The sequence below is a fragment of the Microtus pennsylvanicus genome, chromosome 20 (assembly GCF_037038515.1).
Source record: "Microtus pennsylvanicus isolate mMicPen1 chromosome 20, mMicPen1.hap1, whole genome shotgun sequence".
Lineage (NCBI taxonomy): Eukaryota > Metazoa > Chordata > Mammalia > Rodentia > Cricetidae > Microtus > Microtus pennsylvanicus.
The window spans coordinates 5,457,280-5,477,306 of NC_134598.1; the positions used below are offsets into that span (position 1 = coordinate 5,457,280).

General features: G+C 36.7%; 1 protein-coding gene across 5 annotated transcripts in view; it reads right to left on the reverse strand.

The window, feature by feature from the left end:
- Usp15 (ubiquitin specific peptidase 15) overlaps positions 1 to 20,027 on the reverse strand; it is a 93,268-nt gene that overhangs the window by 14,305 nt on the left and 58,936 nt on the right. For 3 of the 5 annotated variants that reach the window (XM_075954563.1, XM_075954562.1, XM_075954564.1), the window contains 3 exons: positions 4,399 to 4,572; positions 1,030 to 1,188; positions 674 to 898 (listed from right to left, as the gene is read on the reverse strand). In XM_075954563.1, coding sequence (XP_075810678.1) covers positions 674 to 898; positions 1,030 to 1,188; positions 4,399 to 4,572 — 558 coding nt within the window. Of the gene's footprint in view, positions 1 to 673; positions 899 to 1,029; positions 1,189 to 4,398; positions 4,573 to 12,420; positions 12,444 to 12,482; positions 12,566 to 20,027 lie in introns of those variants that run through there. The other 2 variants (XM_075954565.1, XM_075954566.1) reach the window with 2 other exon arrangements.

Consider the following 20,027-nt stretch of genomic DNA (forward strand, 5'->3'; position numbering starts at 1 on the left):
GTTTTGAGAACACTGCGTAGACACTATTCTTACTAAGAGTAAAATAAACTCCAACACTTCAAGCATCAATGGTAAGAGAACTCTGTTCAAAGGACACCTTTCATACAGTTCTATTTCTATTACGTACCAACAAGTTTGAGATATCTGGCTAGAACCCTAACTTAGGAATTTATAGCAAACAATATAGGAAAGCAGGAACCAAATCTGCTCTGTTTAGGGACAAAGGCAGGTTTCATTCTAGGCACCCACATGGTAGTTGACAAACAATCTGTAACTCTAGGCTAGGGGAGCCAATGTCCTCTTTAGGCCTCACCAGTACCAAGAGCACATGTGGTATACAGACATATATGCAAGCAAAATACCTATATACATAAATTTAAAAATTGATAGAAAAATAGAGATAGTAATACTGTTATTAATCTTTTAAGCAAATACCTCAAATTATAAAACAAACATCTTGGTTGTCTTTTATGTGAGAATGAAATTTGAAAGTTTATTTTTTCTATGACATCCTTCAACTTTCCATGACCTTTTTAGTATAACTTCCAGAGGATTTGGCTTATAAAATCTATTACACAATAAACTTTATTATTGGATTGTGCTGGAGAAACCAACAGGTTTTAGTCATATCACTAGTTAAGTAAAATTAACAAATAAAAAGGTCATTACTTACTTGCATAGGTTTAATAAGTGGATCCATTCTAACTAAATAAACTTCCAAGCTACGTTCTTTTTTCATGGGCAATGGAAGTGTCAAGTAGCAAAAAGGGTCAAAGGTTACTGAGATCTTAGCACACTCAGGACACACTAAAGTAGATTTGAAAAGGCCATGAAATATATCTACTATGATAGAATCATTTCTTTTTAAATGGTTTTCCCAGGCTTCTTCAGCAACCACCTACAAGGAAAAGGAACACAAGTCACTAAGAGGTGTGAGAAAAGTTTGTAACAATGACGACAACAATAGCAAGAAGTTCACTAAAGTCTGAGAAAACTCACAATGGCATCAATAGCATGGAGTTCACTTACCTTATCCGGCCTGCCATCAGCATCTTTTAACTGTATATATGGTTTTTTCCTAATTCTGTTCAAATCCTCATGTAATCCATCTAATAGGAAAGCTAACAGTTCTTGGCAGTCTTGCTGCTGATATCCAGAGAACTGAGGTGCAAATCGTCCTACCTGTGTCTGAAAGACAAACAAAACCACAAAATCAGATAGACAGGATTCCTTAAAAAGCAGTTATTCTCATCATTCCTATGTTTACACATGAGAAATTACCTATTTATTACTTATATGCCTCCAGTCAAATTTGTGACACATTTTAATCATCTGAAGACATGTTCCATTTAAAAATCAGTTACCTGACGTATGCAACCCCCTCTGGCGGGGAGAAGCTATACTACCTTTTAGTTTCAGCATCGTTTTGTAATTTTTGTCTTATAATTATGTTTTATTCTTTATACTTTGTGCTTTCCAGGTAGGCTACTAGTGTATAAAACATTCCCCAAGGAGAATGCTAAGGTGTTGGCTAGAGTTCATAAACACAGTGAGTGGTAGTGTACTTTATGGGAAAACACAATTAGATGAATTTTGTTAAGAAATGAGTTATAGTGTTGGTTATGAAAACAGTGCTAATGTGTCAACCGTACAAAATAGGGACTTTTCACACAGATACAGATAGAAGATGAAGATGAAGAATGCATTGATTAGTTAATGAAAATGTGACCAAAGGCTTGATGGAATCAAATCCTGCATTTTCCCTAGGAATGTGGTTTTGTATTTGTTAATTTAACATTATGAAAAATAACTTTTGTGAAGAATGAAAAATGACTGTATTTATATAGAATAAGAATAAAGACAAATATACCCACTCTCCACAGACACACAAACACAGTTTATTTGTTTTTGTATTTCCAGTAAACATGTGATAAGTCTTTATCTGGGACAAATCAGACCACCACATGGGCTTTCTAAAAATAGAGTTGGACACGGTAACGAGCCTGTGGTCCCAAAACTTAGGAGGCTGACACAGAGGATGCTGGAGTCCAGACATTTGAGACCAGCCTGGGCAATATAGCAAGAATCCATCGTAAAACAAAAAATCCCATGAAAAAAATACATGCATAAAAGAACTCTCTCTAAATATATTGATCATTGACTTGTTATTAATCAGCACTTCACTGTTTATCTACGGAATTTGGCATCATTTATATAGATCTCCCTGTAATGACTGGCAGACAGATAACAAGGGACAGGTTTTCATCCTAGCTATATTAATAGTGTAAACATTATATACATAGAAATATACCTCTAAAAGCATTCTGAAACAACTAAGTTTCAGAAAACATTGACTTGAGAAACAAAATGAAAATATGGTAAAATTTTATATAAGACATTGTGAAACACTGGAGACTTAAAAGCTAGTAACCTTTTACTAAGTCACTAAAGAAAAACTATAAATTCTCATTTGGTCATTTTTAAAAAAGGAAAGTTGGGTGGTGGTGGCACAAGCCTTTAATCCCAGCAGTCAGGAGGCACAGGCTGGTGGATCTCTGGGAGCTTGAAGCCAACTTGGTCTACAGAGTAAGTTCCAAGACTGGCTCTACAGCTACTGAAAAACCCTATCTGGAAAATCCAAAAACCCCAAAACAAATAAACAAACAAAAAAACCCTACCAAACAAATGAAAAAGAGAACAAGTCTGACGGTCAAAAGGCACACTACATTTCATCTACAAGTTTCTTTAGTCTTTACAGTACGAGAATTTTTAAATAAGACTTAAAAGGAATATAATCTGAATCATAGAATGAATAAGGTCTGATAATTAATAGGTGTACATGTACATATAATTTAAAGAGAAAAAAAATCTAGCAAAATGAAACTGTTGAGGGTTGGTTTGTCTAGAGAAGTCTGCCCAAAGTTTAGAATGTGAAAGAATAAATGCAGAAACAGTCCGATTTATTAACTGCTCCATATTTTTATTTGAATTTGTTCTTAATTACATTTATTTATTGTTTGTGTACACACACGGTGCTCAAAGGACTCATTTATTTTCTTAATCATATATTTAATTTTTTAAGTCTTATTTTATATATGGGAATTTTGCTTGCATTTTCTTTGTGCCTGTGGAAACCACCCTGAAAATGGAGTTACAGATGGTAGGTTGATGTGGGATGTCTTTCTGTATATGTGTTGCTTTTATTGGTTAATGAATCGAGCTGTTTTGGCCAATGGCTTAGCAGAGTAAAGCCAGGTGGGAAATCTGAACAGAGACAGATAGAGAGAGTAGGCAGAGTCGAAGAGACGCCATGTAGCTGCCAAAGGAGAAAGATGCCAGAGCCTTACTGGTAAGCCATGGCCTCATGGTGATACATAGACTAATAGAAATGGTTTAATTTAAGATGTAAGAGCTAGTTAGAAACACGCCTGAGCCATTAGCCAAACTATAATATAGTTTCTGTGTGATTGGGTCAGGGCAGCCAGGAAACGCAAATGCAGTCTCCATTTACAGTGGGTAGCTACTATGTGGGTGCTAGGAACTAAACCCTGGTACTCTGGAAGAGCGGCCAGTGCTCTTGAATGCATAGCCATCTCCAGTTCAGACTCATTTGTTAAGAACTGGTAGCTAATTAACAAGATATTCTCTAGTAGATGGTCTACGAATGCCACTTACCTGTAAAGACTATGGCTTACAATAACTGAGTGTGAGATCTAAGAAGTAACCACCTCATACATACACACATCCAAGTGTAAGAACCATTGAAAATATAATTTGCAGATTAGTTTCATTCTGATTTTTTAGAACAATCTACAATAACCATAAGGATAAGCTAGATTACTGAGACTTAAAGGCATGCCTGAGGGAAATTCTTTGTATCACATAAAATATTCATGTAGGGTTTCCAGAGTCTGAACCCTTTTAAACCATAATGTCTTTTTATTTGCTCGTCTTATTATTCCTTCCCTCTACTGATAGCCTTATTCATAAATATTTAATTTTAATTATGAGTGTGTGTGAGTTTGCATGTGAGTGCAAACACCTGTGGAGGTCAGAAGAGGGCATCAAATCCTCTCCAGCTTGAGTTACAGACATTTCTGAATGACCTGATGTTAGTGTTGGCAACTCGTGTGCTAAAAACTCGGGTCCTCTGGAAAAGTAGAAGTGCTCTTAACCCCTGAGACATGCCTCTCCAGCCCATTTCTAGACATTAAGAAAACAAAAGCCGAACAAAAAGTCCTAACCACCCATCCTGTGCTATGTCCTGAAGTTTTGTATCAAATGGGTGGAGACCGGGAGACGATGAAATGGGACTTCATCCCTTTCACCTGAGGATCCCACTTGCCCTCGCCCGAGGGACAGGAGCAGACATGCTGAGAATAAGTTTGCCATACTAACCTTAAATGCTCTAGGAGTGACGTAGCTAAATTTTCCAGACCACATCTGCTTGATCAGTTCAGCATATGATTTAGCTATTTCACCTCTCATTCCTAAGGGATTGTCAAAATTCAGTTCTTCTTGGTACTTATCATTGAGGAAATATTCAGTAAGTGGAGGTGTGTTGCTCAAACACTGCAATGAACAAAATATATTTTAAAGTAAAAGTAACCACATACACAATTAAAAACATCAATTTACCATAACACATACAGAAAAAAATCAATGGTAACTGTCAAACACTCAAATGAGGCACTCATATTATTCATTTCCCAAGCTTTCAATCATTTACTTAAAGTAAATAAAAATACTAATGTTTGTTGCTGCAAAATCTGCATTAATTTTAACCACAGCAAACTACCTGTTAACTGGGAGAGAAGCTCAGAGTTTTCTTTCCTTCTTTTACTTGATTGGTAGAAATTATGGATTGTCTAATCATCCAGGCACCTGCAAATTAGCCTGAGTAGGTAAAAACTGAGATAGTGTGCACGCGAAAAAAAAAAATCACTTAAAAGAGGTACAGATGGTTCGTGGTATCCATGGACTCAAATCAATTAAAAATAGGAAAACATTTGTGGGGAAAAAAAACCACATTCACACTGACCAAAGTTGTTTCTTGTCATCACTCTTTAGTCAGGACAATGTAAAGGCATTATAAGCAAGCCAGAAATGACTGGAAATCTACAGGAGGAGATACTCAGGGTATGTGGTATTATAAGCCACATAACAGAAAACACTCTGTGTGTCTGTGGGTTTTCAGACCAATACCTCATGGATACCAGGACAACTGTACTCACTGCTTCTGCAGCCAGTGCCTTACCATAAAGGAAGTTTTCTTTCTTTTCTTTTTTTTTTTTTTTAAAGATTTATTTATTATGTACACAGTGTTCAGCCTCCATGCCTACAGGCCAGAAGAGGGCACCAGATCTCATTACAGATGGTTGTGAGCCACCATGTGGTTGCTGGGAATTGAACTCAGGACCTCCGGTAGAGCAGTCAGTGCTCCCAACCTCTGAGCCATCTCTCCAGCCCAAAGGAACAGTTTTCAAACCTGTCGTGTGGCTGGCAGCAGTGTTTAGAAAGGGTAGTGCTGACCAGTAACCTAAAAAGACAAACTTTAGGCAGACCCTGGGTGTGTTCTTTTGATAGCTCTAATAATAATCTAATTTTCTTTTATGAAAATAAAAGCTGCAAAAGTTCTCCACTCTTAATCTGAATTAATTCCTGAAGAAAAAAATTTTTAAAAGATGGTAGAAACACATCTCCCCCAATATTTTACCTTATGATGGAATAATTTTAAACTGATGATGTATATAATCTGACCTCAGTAAGAGCCAAGTTACTTTATTAAGGAATGTTTGAATATGCAATGTGTCACATACACATACAATCATGTAAGTCGTACAAACGGCCATATATATCTGTTTGTCTTGGAGTCCAGTGACAAAAGTGCTATATAAGAAACCGCTGCTTGCATGTAACTTTTTAAAAAAAAAACCACTTTGTTCAGAGTCTCAATCAATATTCATGGATATCAAAGCTTTGGAGAAATAGTGTGCAACTAAGTTAAATCGGCTTTGGAGCTCTGAAAGGTTCAGCTTGCTGGGTTCATAGAGGTAATTCAAATTAAGAGCATATTATGTAGTCTGGTCAAAAGACTAGGTAGGCATATTCTACTTTTAGTTCTTTCAAGTAAATTATGATACTCTTTTTTTAAAAATAAATCAACTTATGTTTGCTAAGTAATCATAATTATCTATAAAATTTAGAATGTAGTCTAAATTGGTAGTCTAGCCCCACCCCTCAAGATGAAGGTGGAAACGTATTAGTATCCCGGCTGGAGCTGACTGTCAGATCCTCCCCTCTTCCTAGCTCATCTAAGAGGTTTGAGAATATGGACACCCGCTATGGCTGAGCTCCACCCGTGCTCTTATTGCACTGCACTTCTGGTTGTGAGACAAGATCTTAAGTGGCCCAGGCTAGCCTTGAACTCATTCTGTATCACAAACAGGTCTTGAACTTCTCATTTCTTGCCTTGGTCTCTAGAACAACTATGATTACTGACCACTACTAGGTTTAGTCATTGTTTTATGATTCGGGTTGGGCTCTGTAGGTCTTTAGAGTCCTTTATGTTTGCCTACAGTATAGAAACAGGCTTTGTAGTAAGAGAGAAATACATAGGGAGTTTATAATGTAGACGGTAAGGAAGGGAAAGAATACTGCCTGCTTGTTCTCAAGTCCTTTTATGCTTCAAAAATCTTATACTCTACTTGAGTTTCATTTTCTCCTTTTGTAGGACATTTTACTTTCAATTATAAACCCTGCACTGGAGGAAGGGTCAGGCAATAGAGAACACATCAGAACACAGATGTGGGGGCTGGAGAGATGGCTCAGCTGTTAAGAGCATTGCCTGCTCTTCCAAAGGTCCTGAGTTCAATTCCCAGCAACCACATGGTGGCTCACAACCATCTGTAATGAGGCCTGCAGGAAGAATACTGTACATATAATAAACAAATAAATAAATATTAAAAAAAGAGAACACAGATGTGGCCACCTTGCAGCATCCTTTGATTTACCACAAGTAGGATCAACACAAAACAGAAAATTAGGCTAAGAGGCAGTCACAGCAATATATAACAACTAGCACCAGTTCCAAATCTTCTATTTGATTTGGTCAGGATTACAATAATTAATTATTATACTTATACAAAAAACCAAATTTATAGTGTTTCTAAATTGCTAAAAAGTAAGTGGTGCAAACATGAATAATTTCTGAACTTTATTTTTACTAAGTTATTCATGGTTTGTTTTGTTTTGTCTTTTTGAGACAGGGTTTCTCTGTGTAGCTTTGGAGTCTGTCCTGGAACTAGCTCTTGTAGAGAGACCATGCTGCCCTCGAACTCAAAGAGATTTGCCTACTTCTGACTCCTCGGTCCTGGGATTAAAGGTGTGCACCACCACTGCCCGGCTCATGTGTATTCTTAACTTATAAGACCTTCCAAATACAAAAAAAAAAATTTTTTTTAACTCTCTACCAGTGGTCTTTTAACTATGTTTAATTATGTTACTGCCTTGCTATAAAACCTTTAACAGGTTAGAGAGAGGTCAGTGATTTAGAGCATTGGCTGTTGTTCTTCTAGAGGTCCTGAGTTCAATTCCCAGCAACCACATGGTGGTTCAAAACCATCTATAGTGAGATTTGATGTCCTCTTCTGACATAAAGTTGTATGAGTAGATAGAGTACTTATAAAAAATAAATCTTAAAAAAAAAAAAGGCTCGGCAGTAGTGGCACACACCCTTAATCCAGCACTTGGAAGGTAGAGGCAGGATAGTATCTGTGAGTTTGAGGCCAGTGTGGCCTACAAGGTGAGTCCCAAGACAGATAGGTCTGTTACACAGAGAAACTCTGTCTTGAAAAATAAAAAACAAACAAAAAAACCTTTAGTAACTTCTTACAGTCATACTAGAACACCAATTCTTAGACAAGTCTCTTATTCATCTATGTCCTTGACAAATGCCTTTAATTACTTTCTTCACTGACAGTCTCTTAACTTCTATGCTTCCTCTCAATACGTAACGTGCACAACTTCACCTATCTGAAAACCTATTTTCATGCCTTATTAGCTCCATCATCTAAATGAGATCTGGGTGTCCTGCCGGGAATGTGTTTTCAGATCCTCAACAAAGTTTCCTGCTGGGCTTGCACACTGCTCAGTTCACTTTCACTATAGCACTGGTTTTACATATTTTGTAACATTGTTGCTAATCTATGTCACATGGGCTGTAACTTTCATATCTGTAATCTTCAGCACTGAATATATCACTTGGCACTGGTCATACATAATAAATACATGTTTAATAAAATGTTTTGCCTGTATTTACTAATTTATTCTCTCAGTTTTTATTCCTTTCTCTCATTATCTAACACAGAGTACTCAATTTTTGTCTAATAAAACCTTAGCACATGTGGTAAGTATATATTTGCTTATAATGAATGACTTCAAAAGCACCCTAAAAACCCAAAGATGAAAGCAAAAGGACAATATGTATTGAACCCATTTCACCTTTATGTCTGAGTTTTCTCTTGGCTTTGCAGTGAACCTGTTCTGATCCTCTAGACTAGTTCTTATTTTCACAGGGACACAAGTCAGTTTGAACAGTACCGCCACACTAAAGAATGAAATACAAATACTCTTAACACGTAGGGGCCTGGACTACTTATGGAGATGTCATAGTTCTGTTTCTCTAACAACTTCTAAAATCACATGAATACAGAGATCCAACAGCTAGCCAACCATGTTACTAATTACACAAATAATATTAGCTTAAATTCTAAGCGATGTCAGAAATTTCTCTAATCTTCCAAGTATTGGTACATTTACAAGTTGTGTTCTTTAAAGATTTAAATCAAGTAAGGACCAGTTACTATAACTTTGGGTACAAATTTCAAGAGAATTAAGGTCAAGCATCCAAGTGTCTCTGTGTCACAGGTGCCATTCAACCCATGTTAAACACCATCGTTTGGGGAGAAAAGCAGCAGCCAGTTTCTTAAGCTAGGTTGTGTTGCTGTTTGATGTGAAATTATTGGTTTTTTTTGATAGCTTAGGTTTTTTACTAACGAGTTCTTTTATTTATTTATTAAAGATTTCTGTCTCTTCCCCGCCAACGCCTCCCATTTCCCTCCCCCTCCCCCAATCAAGTCCCCCTCCCTCCTCAGCCCGAAGAGCAATCAGGGTTCCCTGCCCTGTGGGAAGTCCAAGGAACCCCCACCTCCATCCAGGTCTAGTAAGTTGAGCATCCAAACTGCCTAGGCTCCTACAAAGCCAGTACGTGCAGTAGGATCAGAAACCCATTGCCATTGTTCTTGAGTCCTCAGTAGTCCTCATTGTCCGCTATGTTCAGAGAGTCCGGTTTTATCCCAGGCTTTTTCAGCCCCAGGCCAGCTGGCCTTGTTGAGTTCCCAATAGAACATCCCCATTGTCTCAGTGTGTGGGTGCACTCCTTGCGGTCCTGAGGATGTGAAATTATTGTATCATTTAGTGTTTTCATACGATCTTATCTTAAAATGAGAAAAGCCTTTGATGATTGAAATAGGATGCTTAGACTGGCTGCCACTGCACATAATGTTCTAAAGAATAACTCCTTTTTAGTGTGTGTGTGTGTGTGTGCATGTTTCTCTATATTTAAATAAGGAAATTACCCTCTTAGACTTAAAAGATACTAGGAATACTAGATAACAGAGTACGGACTAACAGTCTTTTGTATCGTATGTAACCTAAACATGTCCTTGACTGTACAATTCAGTAAAACTTTAATTTCTTAACATATATGGTAGTTGCTAGCAAAACCAAAGCATATATGAGCACATTATAAGAAAAACCAGATGCATGTATTAGTAAATGCACTAATTTCCTTACATTCAGCCACCTGACACTGTCAAACATCAAAATCAAGAAAGTTAGATCTTCTCATTATTTATAATAAAATGGGGCCCAAATATGAGAAAATGATTTGATATTAAGACACACATGCATATAATATTTTCTGAGATATGGTTCTATTATATAGCCAAACTGAATATGAAATCCTGATCCGCCTCCCTCAGCTTTCCCAGTATGGGAAAAAAAGATCATAAAAATCTTAAGCCATGTTTTGTTTTAATTATAATTGGGTTTAGAGTTTGTTCCTCAAACGAAGGTGAAATTTTTTGAAGATGATATTAAAGATAAAGTAAAACCATGCTTGATAATGCCATTATGAAATTACTATCATGTACAAATATCTATACTAATTAAAAATAAAGTAATAAAGCAGAAACTAGACAAAAGGGTTTTTTGTTTGTTTTTTTGAGACAGGGTTTTTCTGTAGCTTTGGAAACTGTCCTGGAACTAGCTCTTATAGAACAGGCTGGCCTCGAACTCACAGGGTTCTGCCTGCCTCTGTTTCCCGAGTGCTGGGATTAAAAGTGCATCACCACCACCTGGCACAAAAGAGATTCTTAATAGTATCTTCAACTCAATGCAAAAGAGGAAAAAGTAAACAACTTATGTTAATGAATAGGTAAGGTACTTAGCAACCAGGTTAAATATTTCTATATTTAAATATTTAAAAACTGATTCCATGCAAGCTTACAGTGTAACATACTGTTAAGAGCAACAGAAATTTAAGGATGAATAATTAAATTTCATATTTGGTGTAGATATGGTAATCTTTTTGCCTTTACTAATTTAGCTTTCATGACAGAGTGATGGGAGACAACTCAAGGTTGAGTATAAAAGCTATTATAACAAGTTCCTGATGAGGAGAAACAGTCAGAAAGGTGATGGACACAGGACAACATGCACAAGACTCAGGCAAGCAAAGGCATACCAAGTCCCAGCATGGAGATGGAGGGGGACAGTAAGTGTCACCCCTAGCCAAGGAGCTAGTGACAACTGATAACTGTTAGGGAAGGAGAGACAGTCTTCTCTAAGAGAGAGTCCCTGACAAGTGGCAGGCCACACATTCAGAAATATAAGCACAACATAAATGGGATTGAATGAGTTTAACCAACAAACAATGAAAAAAAGAATCGACACAAAGTTCCCTGGATCTGGAAGAGTTGGCTGAGCAGAGTGAACGGGATCAAAACACACGGTACAAAATTCCCAAAGAACTAATTAGAAATAAATACATGATAAGGGGGAGAGAAACAAATGACAGTGAGAAATGACTGCTCAATATCTGTTTCTCAAAGGGGCTATATGTCCTTGTATATTTTATACTGGAAACTGCAAATTTATTATTATTCAATTTAAATTAGGAGTCTTACTATAACCCCTTATTAATGTAGTGAACGAGCCTTTGCGTGCACTCCTTGGAGAGCTCTCTCACACACAGTGCCCCACCTTAGTCTACCAAGGGGTAATTAGTATTTATCCTTCCTCAGGGAGAACTTTGTGCTTCCAACTCATTGACAGCATCAATGTGTTAGTCACCGCTGTAGATCTAGCACAATGCTGGCTGAATAACCCAAGAAAGTGTTAGCTGAATGACAGTATCAAGTAGGGACCAGAAATGGTCCTTAAAACATTGGGAGAGGAAGAGACACAAAAGGACACAACTTACACCTGCTTATAATAATATTTATCCAAAAGTTAGATATGTCCAAAAAAATCCTGTTTTTTTTTTTTTTTTTTTGAGACAGGGTTTCTCTGTGTAGCTTTGGATGTCCTGGAACTTACTCTGTAGGTCAGGCTAGCCTTTGATCTCAGAGATCCGCTTGCCTCTGCCTCCTGACGGCTGTGATCAAAGGTGTCACCACAGCCCAGCTCAAAAAGTCCTCTTAAGGCTTAAAGAGGCATTATGTAGCTTCAGAATGAAAGAAAATTATGACTGTCAAAGCCTCAATATCTACAAAACTACATCTACATAAGTTAAAACTATTTTTCTAAATCTTTAGCCAGGAACCAAGCAAAAATTCTACTGGAATTCTAAATACTCAAATGTCTCACCTATTGGGCACTCTGCTATATGGTTCAATGTAAATAGAACTTTATCCACTGCAACCCTCAAGAACAGTAAAATAAATACAGAACACTTCAGGTATTTTATAAAGAATTATCTAAAACTTAGCCCAACATTCTAAAAACTAGAATACTATGTGAAATGTTTAGTTACTTAAATGACGGATGTACTGCACCTAATATTTCTTGCTATACGCATACACATATCCTTTCATAAGTACATTAGTATTTGAAAGTAAAAGACTTAATCTGTCACTAAGTTATGTTCTGGCCAGTGAGACTTATGTCTCCTGAATTCTCTGAAAAAACTTTTAGGTGATGTATTTTGAGTCTTAATAAACTTCTATTTTATTTATTTTTTGATTAAACTGAAAAACTCAAAATCTTACTATACAACCAAAACCGAGTCTGAAACCAACATATGAATAATTAATAGCCATCCCATAACTTGAAATGAATCTGGAATTTCCCCAGTACCTGGAAAATAGTCAAAGCAATCCCCTTCAAAAAGAGGAAGTTGTCTTTTGTACAGCTGAGTGAGAACACTCCCTCTCTGCTCAGGCGCTCCAGTAGCCCAACTCTCAAGTGCTCATGTATGCTCACTACTTTAGTAAACCGGTAACTACAACAGGAAAGAAAACACACTTAATTTTTCATTACCTAAAGCTTTTGAGTTTTGCAACTTATTCTGTAACTGATCAAAATGAATGTCACTCAATACTTTTTAAAAAACAGCTACTCCTTCAAACTGAAAATAAAACCCCAATCCCAATAAGGGACTTGCTTTTATTTTCTTATGATTTTAAAATAAAACCCAAAGAAATATATGCTTACAACCATTTTAGAATATTCTCAGGTAACGTTTTCTAAATTTTAAGTGCAGTGACTGAGACTCCTTTTTTACCTCAATTGATTTTTGTGTCAACTGCTGTCCTCCCTGCTGTGACAACATTATGAGCATTCTGAATGGCACTCTGTTCTTACCAAAATAACTGCCTGCAGCTCTTCACCCAGACAGCAGCCACTGGGAAGTCTAAGGCAAGCATCCATGTGATGAGCTGCACACATAGGGGGCTTTGTCAAGGTGATTAAAAAATGAATCTTTTAATAACATGATACTTTTATTTTTTTTTAATTTCTTCTAGAAAAGTAAGATCTCAACACCCTAGAGATAAATCCTAAGGATCCCTACAAACTTACTTTGTGAAGCAAATACAATTATGGCTCTTTTAGCTTTATATTTATATTTTCCAAGCTTTTCAAAAGAGAACAAATTTGGGCAAATAAAAGCAGATATACTTTTCTTCATTTATTTCTTGCTCTAATTATCCCTCCCCCATTCAAGTAGTCAATAAGGTATGAGCTACCTCTACTGAAAACACTGGGATCTTAGATCAAGTAAACCCCCTCCTCTGCCTACTCCCCTACTTCACTCTGTTTCATCTTTTTGAGGTGGGGTCTGGCTACGATTCAGGGTGGCCTGGATATCAGTCTCTCTACTTCAGCCTCCTACATGATGACAAGAGCCTGCTACCACATCCAGCCTAGTGAACACATACTCAAAGGGAGTGTTCTGGTCAGGAAAGGATGCTCTTCTTACACCATCATTGTTAGTGCGACTCCTAGGGTTATGATAGGGATGAAATCAAACTTCACTGAATGTCTCACTTTATTCCTTCCTCATGGTGTTTCTTCACGTTGTATCAAATCCAATAAAAAATTATCATCAAAGTTCTGGAAGTATGACAATTGATAACATACATTTTGTTGGGTAGCAAAGAAATATTAATCCCTTTCCTCTTCTTTCATCTATAAGATTTAGAAAGGATAATCCTAAATTTATCAAAAATATTACTTAAGTATGCCCCTTCCTTATATATTTACCCTATAGATTACTTATAGCAAGTACATCCTTTAACTATGGATGTCACTATCTAAAAAAGTTGTCGTAATTCTTTTGAACAGCACAAGAAACTGAATATTCATATTGAAGAGCACATGAAATTGAATAGAAGATTCCTTCTGAATGCATATGTACAAGTCTGTGATGAACTACACTACCAATAAGGCCAAAGGCTATTACAGACTTTAGGTATGGAGTATTTTAATCAAGTTTTAACACTACTAGGCCTCCACAGCAATTAGCTAATTAAAACCATTCTTAGCAATAGGCTATTCATTAGTGATTTCTATTTACATATTTTATGAAAACAAGTAAAAACCATAAGGTTCAAATAATTTTAACAAAGTGTAAGCTCTACTTATTTTCAAAGCCAACAAATTCATTTTAACGTGAAATGACGTCTTAACTCATTAAGACTGAGACACTAAATGTCGGGTTTTTTTTGTAAGCAAGATAGAAAAAGGAGTTAAGAATAGAAAAAGGAATTAAGAAAATAATGGTTTCTTAATTTTTTCAGTATTTATTCCTTTTCCATAATGTTCAGTACAGAAACATTTTTAGATAAATATTAAGAATTGTGTGATTTGTTAACTGTTTTAACTTTCAACGGCATGGGATGGGAAAAAACATTATTATATTCGTTAAGAGAAACAATGAAGTCATGCACTTCTCTGTCTCAACTCATTACAAGATGCCTGCACTGACAATAAACAGAAGTATTATGTGATATCATGAATTATGAAGCATTAGATTATTTTTGTAAGAAAAAATTTAAGCAATTATTCCACAAGTATTTATCACTGAAAACCAGCATTTCAAGAGAACTGTAATGGTAGGACTAATATTCTGGAAGAGTGACATTCTTACGGAGATTCCTTGCAACGCAGTGATGGTCCAGCCTGTCATGTTGTGACCAACAAGGCAGTCCAACCCATTTGTAATCACATTGGTTACATTTGTGGGGCACAAACTATAATGTTGACATAATATTTGTTTATAATGCTTTCATCTTTCAACTGCAAGGCGTTAACTATTGTATGTCAGAGTTCTATTTAAATTACTGAGCTCTTCTGTAGTTCTTTTGCAGCTCTAGAAATACTACTACTCAGGTACAAGTCAAGTACATGTCTGGTAAATTACTTTTTTCTAATGCAATATTTCTCAAACCAATTTGTGGAGTGATCAACTGAAAAAAAAACCTTCTAAATCACTAAAGATTTGGCACTTTTGTCAAACAAAATAAAAAAAATTAAAAACACCATATAAAAAACCACGTCTGATTATTACAAAAGTATAAAATTACTCTATCAAATTGACACAGAAGACTTTGATCTCTTATAATTTCTGAAACTCTTCCATCACTGACCAGTTCAGTGACACCACAGACAAGATATAATCTGAGAGAAACACTGTGCTAGCATTATTATTATTATTATTATCTGGTATCATGCTAAATACTGAAGACATAAAAGAAATTAACGACAGCCTCTGCTTTCACAATGACCACTGTGACAGAAGGAGGGGGAGCGCTCAGAGTGTAGACAAAGAAATCTGACACAGCATAAATTCTAAAAACTGAAGACCTTTAGACTGATCTGGCTAAAGAGATAAGCTGGTTACAATTTAAATTTTATTCTTAGGTTATCTAAAAAAAATTAACAATGAATTTTGAAACAGTATACTGAATGGCCTGGAAGATGATAAATGAGGCGTGAGAGATGGTGTTTTCCATCCTAAGAGCAGCTGAGTACTGAAACAGAGCAAACAGTGCACACGCAGAGGAAACGACCAACGTAAGTGCATGTCAGATGCAGTCAACAGGGCTGGGACTGGGAGTCTCAGGTTTGTCTTGGGTTAGTGGATGAATGGTTATCTATCACAAAGTATAAGAAAATCCAATGTTTTGGTATGTACCAACAATCCCAGCACCCAGCAGACAGACAGGACTGCTGTGAGCTCAGAGTCATCTTGGTCTAAACAGAAAGTTCTAGGTCAGTCACACAACAATCAACTAACCAATAAAGGGTCAGGGCCAGAGTTAATAGACATGTTGCATCTGAGTCATTTGTAAGCTACCTTGGCGTAAATATTCACTGAACATTTCTATGTTAAGGTTGAAACTCAGGAGGGAGAATTATACTTGGGACAGATTTGGGACTTGTCAGTATATAAATAGATATTAAAATTTCAAAGGTAAAGGGGCAATAAAGAACAAAAGGTAATTTCTGTGAAGGAGTATCCGACTACTATCAGCTGACACAGACTGTGTCAAGTATGTCTTGTCTTAAGCTCTTTCTCTCAGATGAAGAAACTATGAAATTTCTTTCTTCTCTCTCTCTCTCTCTCTCTCTCTCTCCTCTCTCTCTCTCTCTTGGATTTTTAGAGACAGGGTTTCTCTGTAGCTTTTGGTTCCTGTCCTGGAACTAGCTCTTATAGACCAGGCTGGCCTCGAACTCACAGAGATCCGCCTGCCTCTGCCTCCCGAGTGCTGGGATTAAAGGTGTGCGCCATCACTGCCCGGCACTATGAAATTTCTTTATCCAGGGATCCAGGGTGATACAATTATAAAGGGGCAGAGTTACAGTTTGAATCCTGGCAGTATGGTTTGAAAAACCACGTGTTTACCCACGCAACTTAGCTGACAGCTCACAGTACAATGAGAACTCCGAAATAGCAATGACAAAGTGGAAGGAGCAGATTATTCTTTTCAAGGTCATGGGTCCTCCTAGTCCTATCCTCCATTTAAAAACCTGTATATAAAGCTTAAAAAAATAGTGAAGAAAGAAAGTTTAAGTAAAGGACAATGGAGACATAGGCTGGGAAAGTGTGCAGACTCCAGGAGGGTGGCAGGGTAATTACGACACAGGCATTACTATTTTCAGTATGGCATTCAATGATAATACAGTTAAGAATAAAAGGAATCTGGAATTACATTTTATTCCTCTCAGAAGGTTTTCCTATGAAGTAATAATGTTTTCTTTGAAAAACAAACACTGAAATAATTCTCCTGACAAAATATGTATTATTTAGAAAAACTCTTAGCAATTACTCATAACCCTTCTATTACATCAATGTCAGCAAACTGAGGCAGTCAAATCTAGTAAACACAAAATCAGGTATATAACAGAGATACTATAAATAACCAGTGTATATTATGCTAAATATTTCATGTGACTTTTTTTTTTTAGCATTTCAACATGTGAAGAAGTATCAATAGGATGGACGGGATTCTAACACACACTGAGTACATGAATGGCGTGCTTTGGCTGTGGTAAAGTAGATTTGATTTTTATGAAAGAAATAAAACAGGAATAAGACATGAGGTAATGTTTGTAGCTCTGGTAATATCCTGCTATGGTATCGCAGGATAGATAACCTGAAACAAGATGAACAGTAACGTTCTCTACAAAAATAAATTAAAAAGCTAACTCAAAAGGCGCTATCTGTTGAAGTGTGGTAGAGACTTGCTTAACATGTGCATGGCACTGAGTCTGATCAACAGCACTAAAAGTAGTAAAATAAAATAAAATATCCACTTCTTAGTAAAGCACCACTTATTTTCTGATGGCTTTTTTATACTCAAAATATTATGCAGATCATGTATTCTGATATACCTTTGGTATTCCTTAGTCTATTACACTTAGTAGACCATGAACGTCCAGCGACAGGTATTGTCTTTGTTTGTATGAGTCATGTCTGTAATAGACACTTAATGGATATTTTTTCTCAGCTGATAAAGTAACTAGTAAAACAATTAGTTTATTTTCTTGGTTGCTTTGCCCTCAGTTGAACTTTGCTCATTTTTCTCTAGAAGAATTTAGTAAATTTGTTTCATGTACCACATAAGTAAACATTGCTTGGAAAAAACTCAAGTTAACAAATTAATGTCATTCTAAATTAGTGCCGCATGATCCCAAATAAGCCCCCAATCACACCCTTCTAATCCTCTGAGAATGATGCTATTTTTTGGAGATAAAATAATTCATTACAAAAATCTAGAAAATATTTGTATTCACAATTCTTTTTTTCTCCTACCTAAGTGCCTTTCCTCAATAAAAATACTGTAGGGCTTCTAAAGATGTCCTCTTTAGATGCAATAGCTTTTATGATTTTAACTACCATCTGCACCATATTTCCTTCTTCCATTTTAGACTTCTGACTTACACTCTCAAACAAGAATATTTGGCTACTTATGGTTATTTGCTTGTAGTTTTCATAAAGCAAAATGAAACAAACATCTAAAATTAATTCGTAATCTTCTCTCTACCCAAATGTAGCCCTATATTTACCTCTTTTCCACTACTATAATTTTGTCAGTGTTAATATTCATTACTTTAATGTAAGAGACAGAAACTAGAGGTACTTAGAACTTCTTTTATCCTTCCTTAATTTTGGTGTTCTCTATATCTGAGATGCTATTCCAGGTCTAGGGATTGGTGGTAACTAACAGTACCTGTCATATGTACATGTGTATAGGTGGGTGAGCTAGGAATAAGAGAAGAGAGCTGAACAAAAGCCCCTTAAATACAAATAGCATGCAGCTGGTCCTGAGCTGCACTCAATATGAGGAAAGCAGTTACCGTTTTCTATAGGGTGCTTGGGCAAGGGCCTTCTTCCTGGGTGTTAGAGACCTAGCGAAGTCAGAGGGGAAAGACGCAGACACTTAAAGGAAGATTATCACAGACATAAAGCAGAAGCATGTTTGGTTCAGTGAATCATTACAGATAAAGTAAACTTGATGAAATATGGTGGGATATAATTCATCAGGCCTACACGATATAGGACTCTGCATGGTTTTAAGGACAAACTATGTTGTGTGTATGTCTGTATATATGTGCACAACCAGCCACACACATCAGTAGAGGCCCAAGGTCACCATGGACATCTCCCCAGTTGCTTTCCATCTTATCTTTTTAGACAGAGACTCTCACTGAACTTGGAACTCACCTTCGGGATCCTCGTCTCCCTGCTTCCCAGCAATGGGATTACACGTCCAGCATCTCACTTAGGTGCTGGGGAATACCAACTCAAGTCCTCAAGCCTGCATGGCAAACAGTTTACTCAAGGAGCCACCTTCCCTGTGCCCAGGGTGAAGTCAAATGAAAAGGTAGTGTTAACAGTCAGAGGAACAGGAAAGAGTTTCCTTAGGTTTAAGGAAACTTCATAGGCAGGATTGAGGGTAGAAACAAAGAAAAAGCTAAGAAATGAGACTTGGAAGCCTGAAACTGTTAGTATCTTTGTAACTCGTTCACAGATAATTCTGTTCACAGAATTCTCCTTCATCTGGCTTGGTCTTTTTTATATGTACATCTGTCCTCACTGCACACTTCACTTATTACTACCTCCCAGCACTCTATGCGTACATCTGTCCACACACTTCACTTATTACTACCTCCCAGCACTCTTTTGGCTCCTCAAACATGGTGCACCTTAGGGACTCTATACATGGCTCTATTCCCTCTAACTTCAATCCACACCTGCCTGTGTCGCACCTACTCTTTGGCCACAGCTCAAATGTGAATGCCTGAGAAGCATGACACTCAGGATAAATTAAGAGCTATCAGAGTTACAATAACATTTCATTTCTCCTCCTCACGATGTGCGTTATAACTTATGATGGACTTTAGTACTCATCTCCCCATTTTGTTTGTCGTGGTATAATTAGTACCTACCAGAGTAAAGCATACTCAACAGGACTTAAATATTTGCAGAGTTTAATAAATGACATCACAAGTGCAGCTTACCTGAAATAACCACTGAGTTTGTTAACTGACCATGCTTATGATCAAATGATTATGTGTAGATATAACTTTCAAGGAAACTGCTATGATGACTTAAAACAAGAGTGTTATTTTAGGGAACTCCTGTGAATTTTACAGTCTTTCAAGCGTCACAGACATGTGTGCAATATGATTACACAATTGTGTGAAGACCCTTAAGGCCACTGAGCTTTACACTTCATTCTTAAAAAGGTCAAGTTTGTTACATCTAATTTACTGTAACACAATGGAAGGTGCTAACAGAATTTCCTGTCATCTGATTAGCATAATTTTAACAAATTATTTTTATTTTATCCGCATGAGTACTTTGCCTACAAGTATACATGTGTACCGGGAAGGTCTCATGTTCATGGAGGACAACAAGTAGGTGCCAGGTTCCCTGAACTAGAGTAAAGGATGAC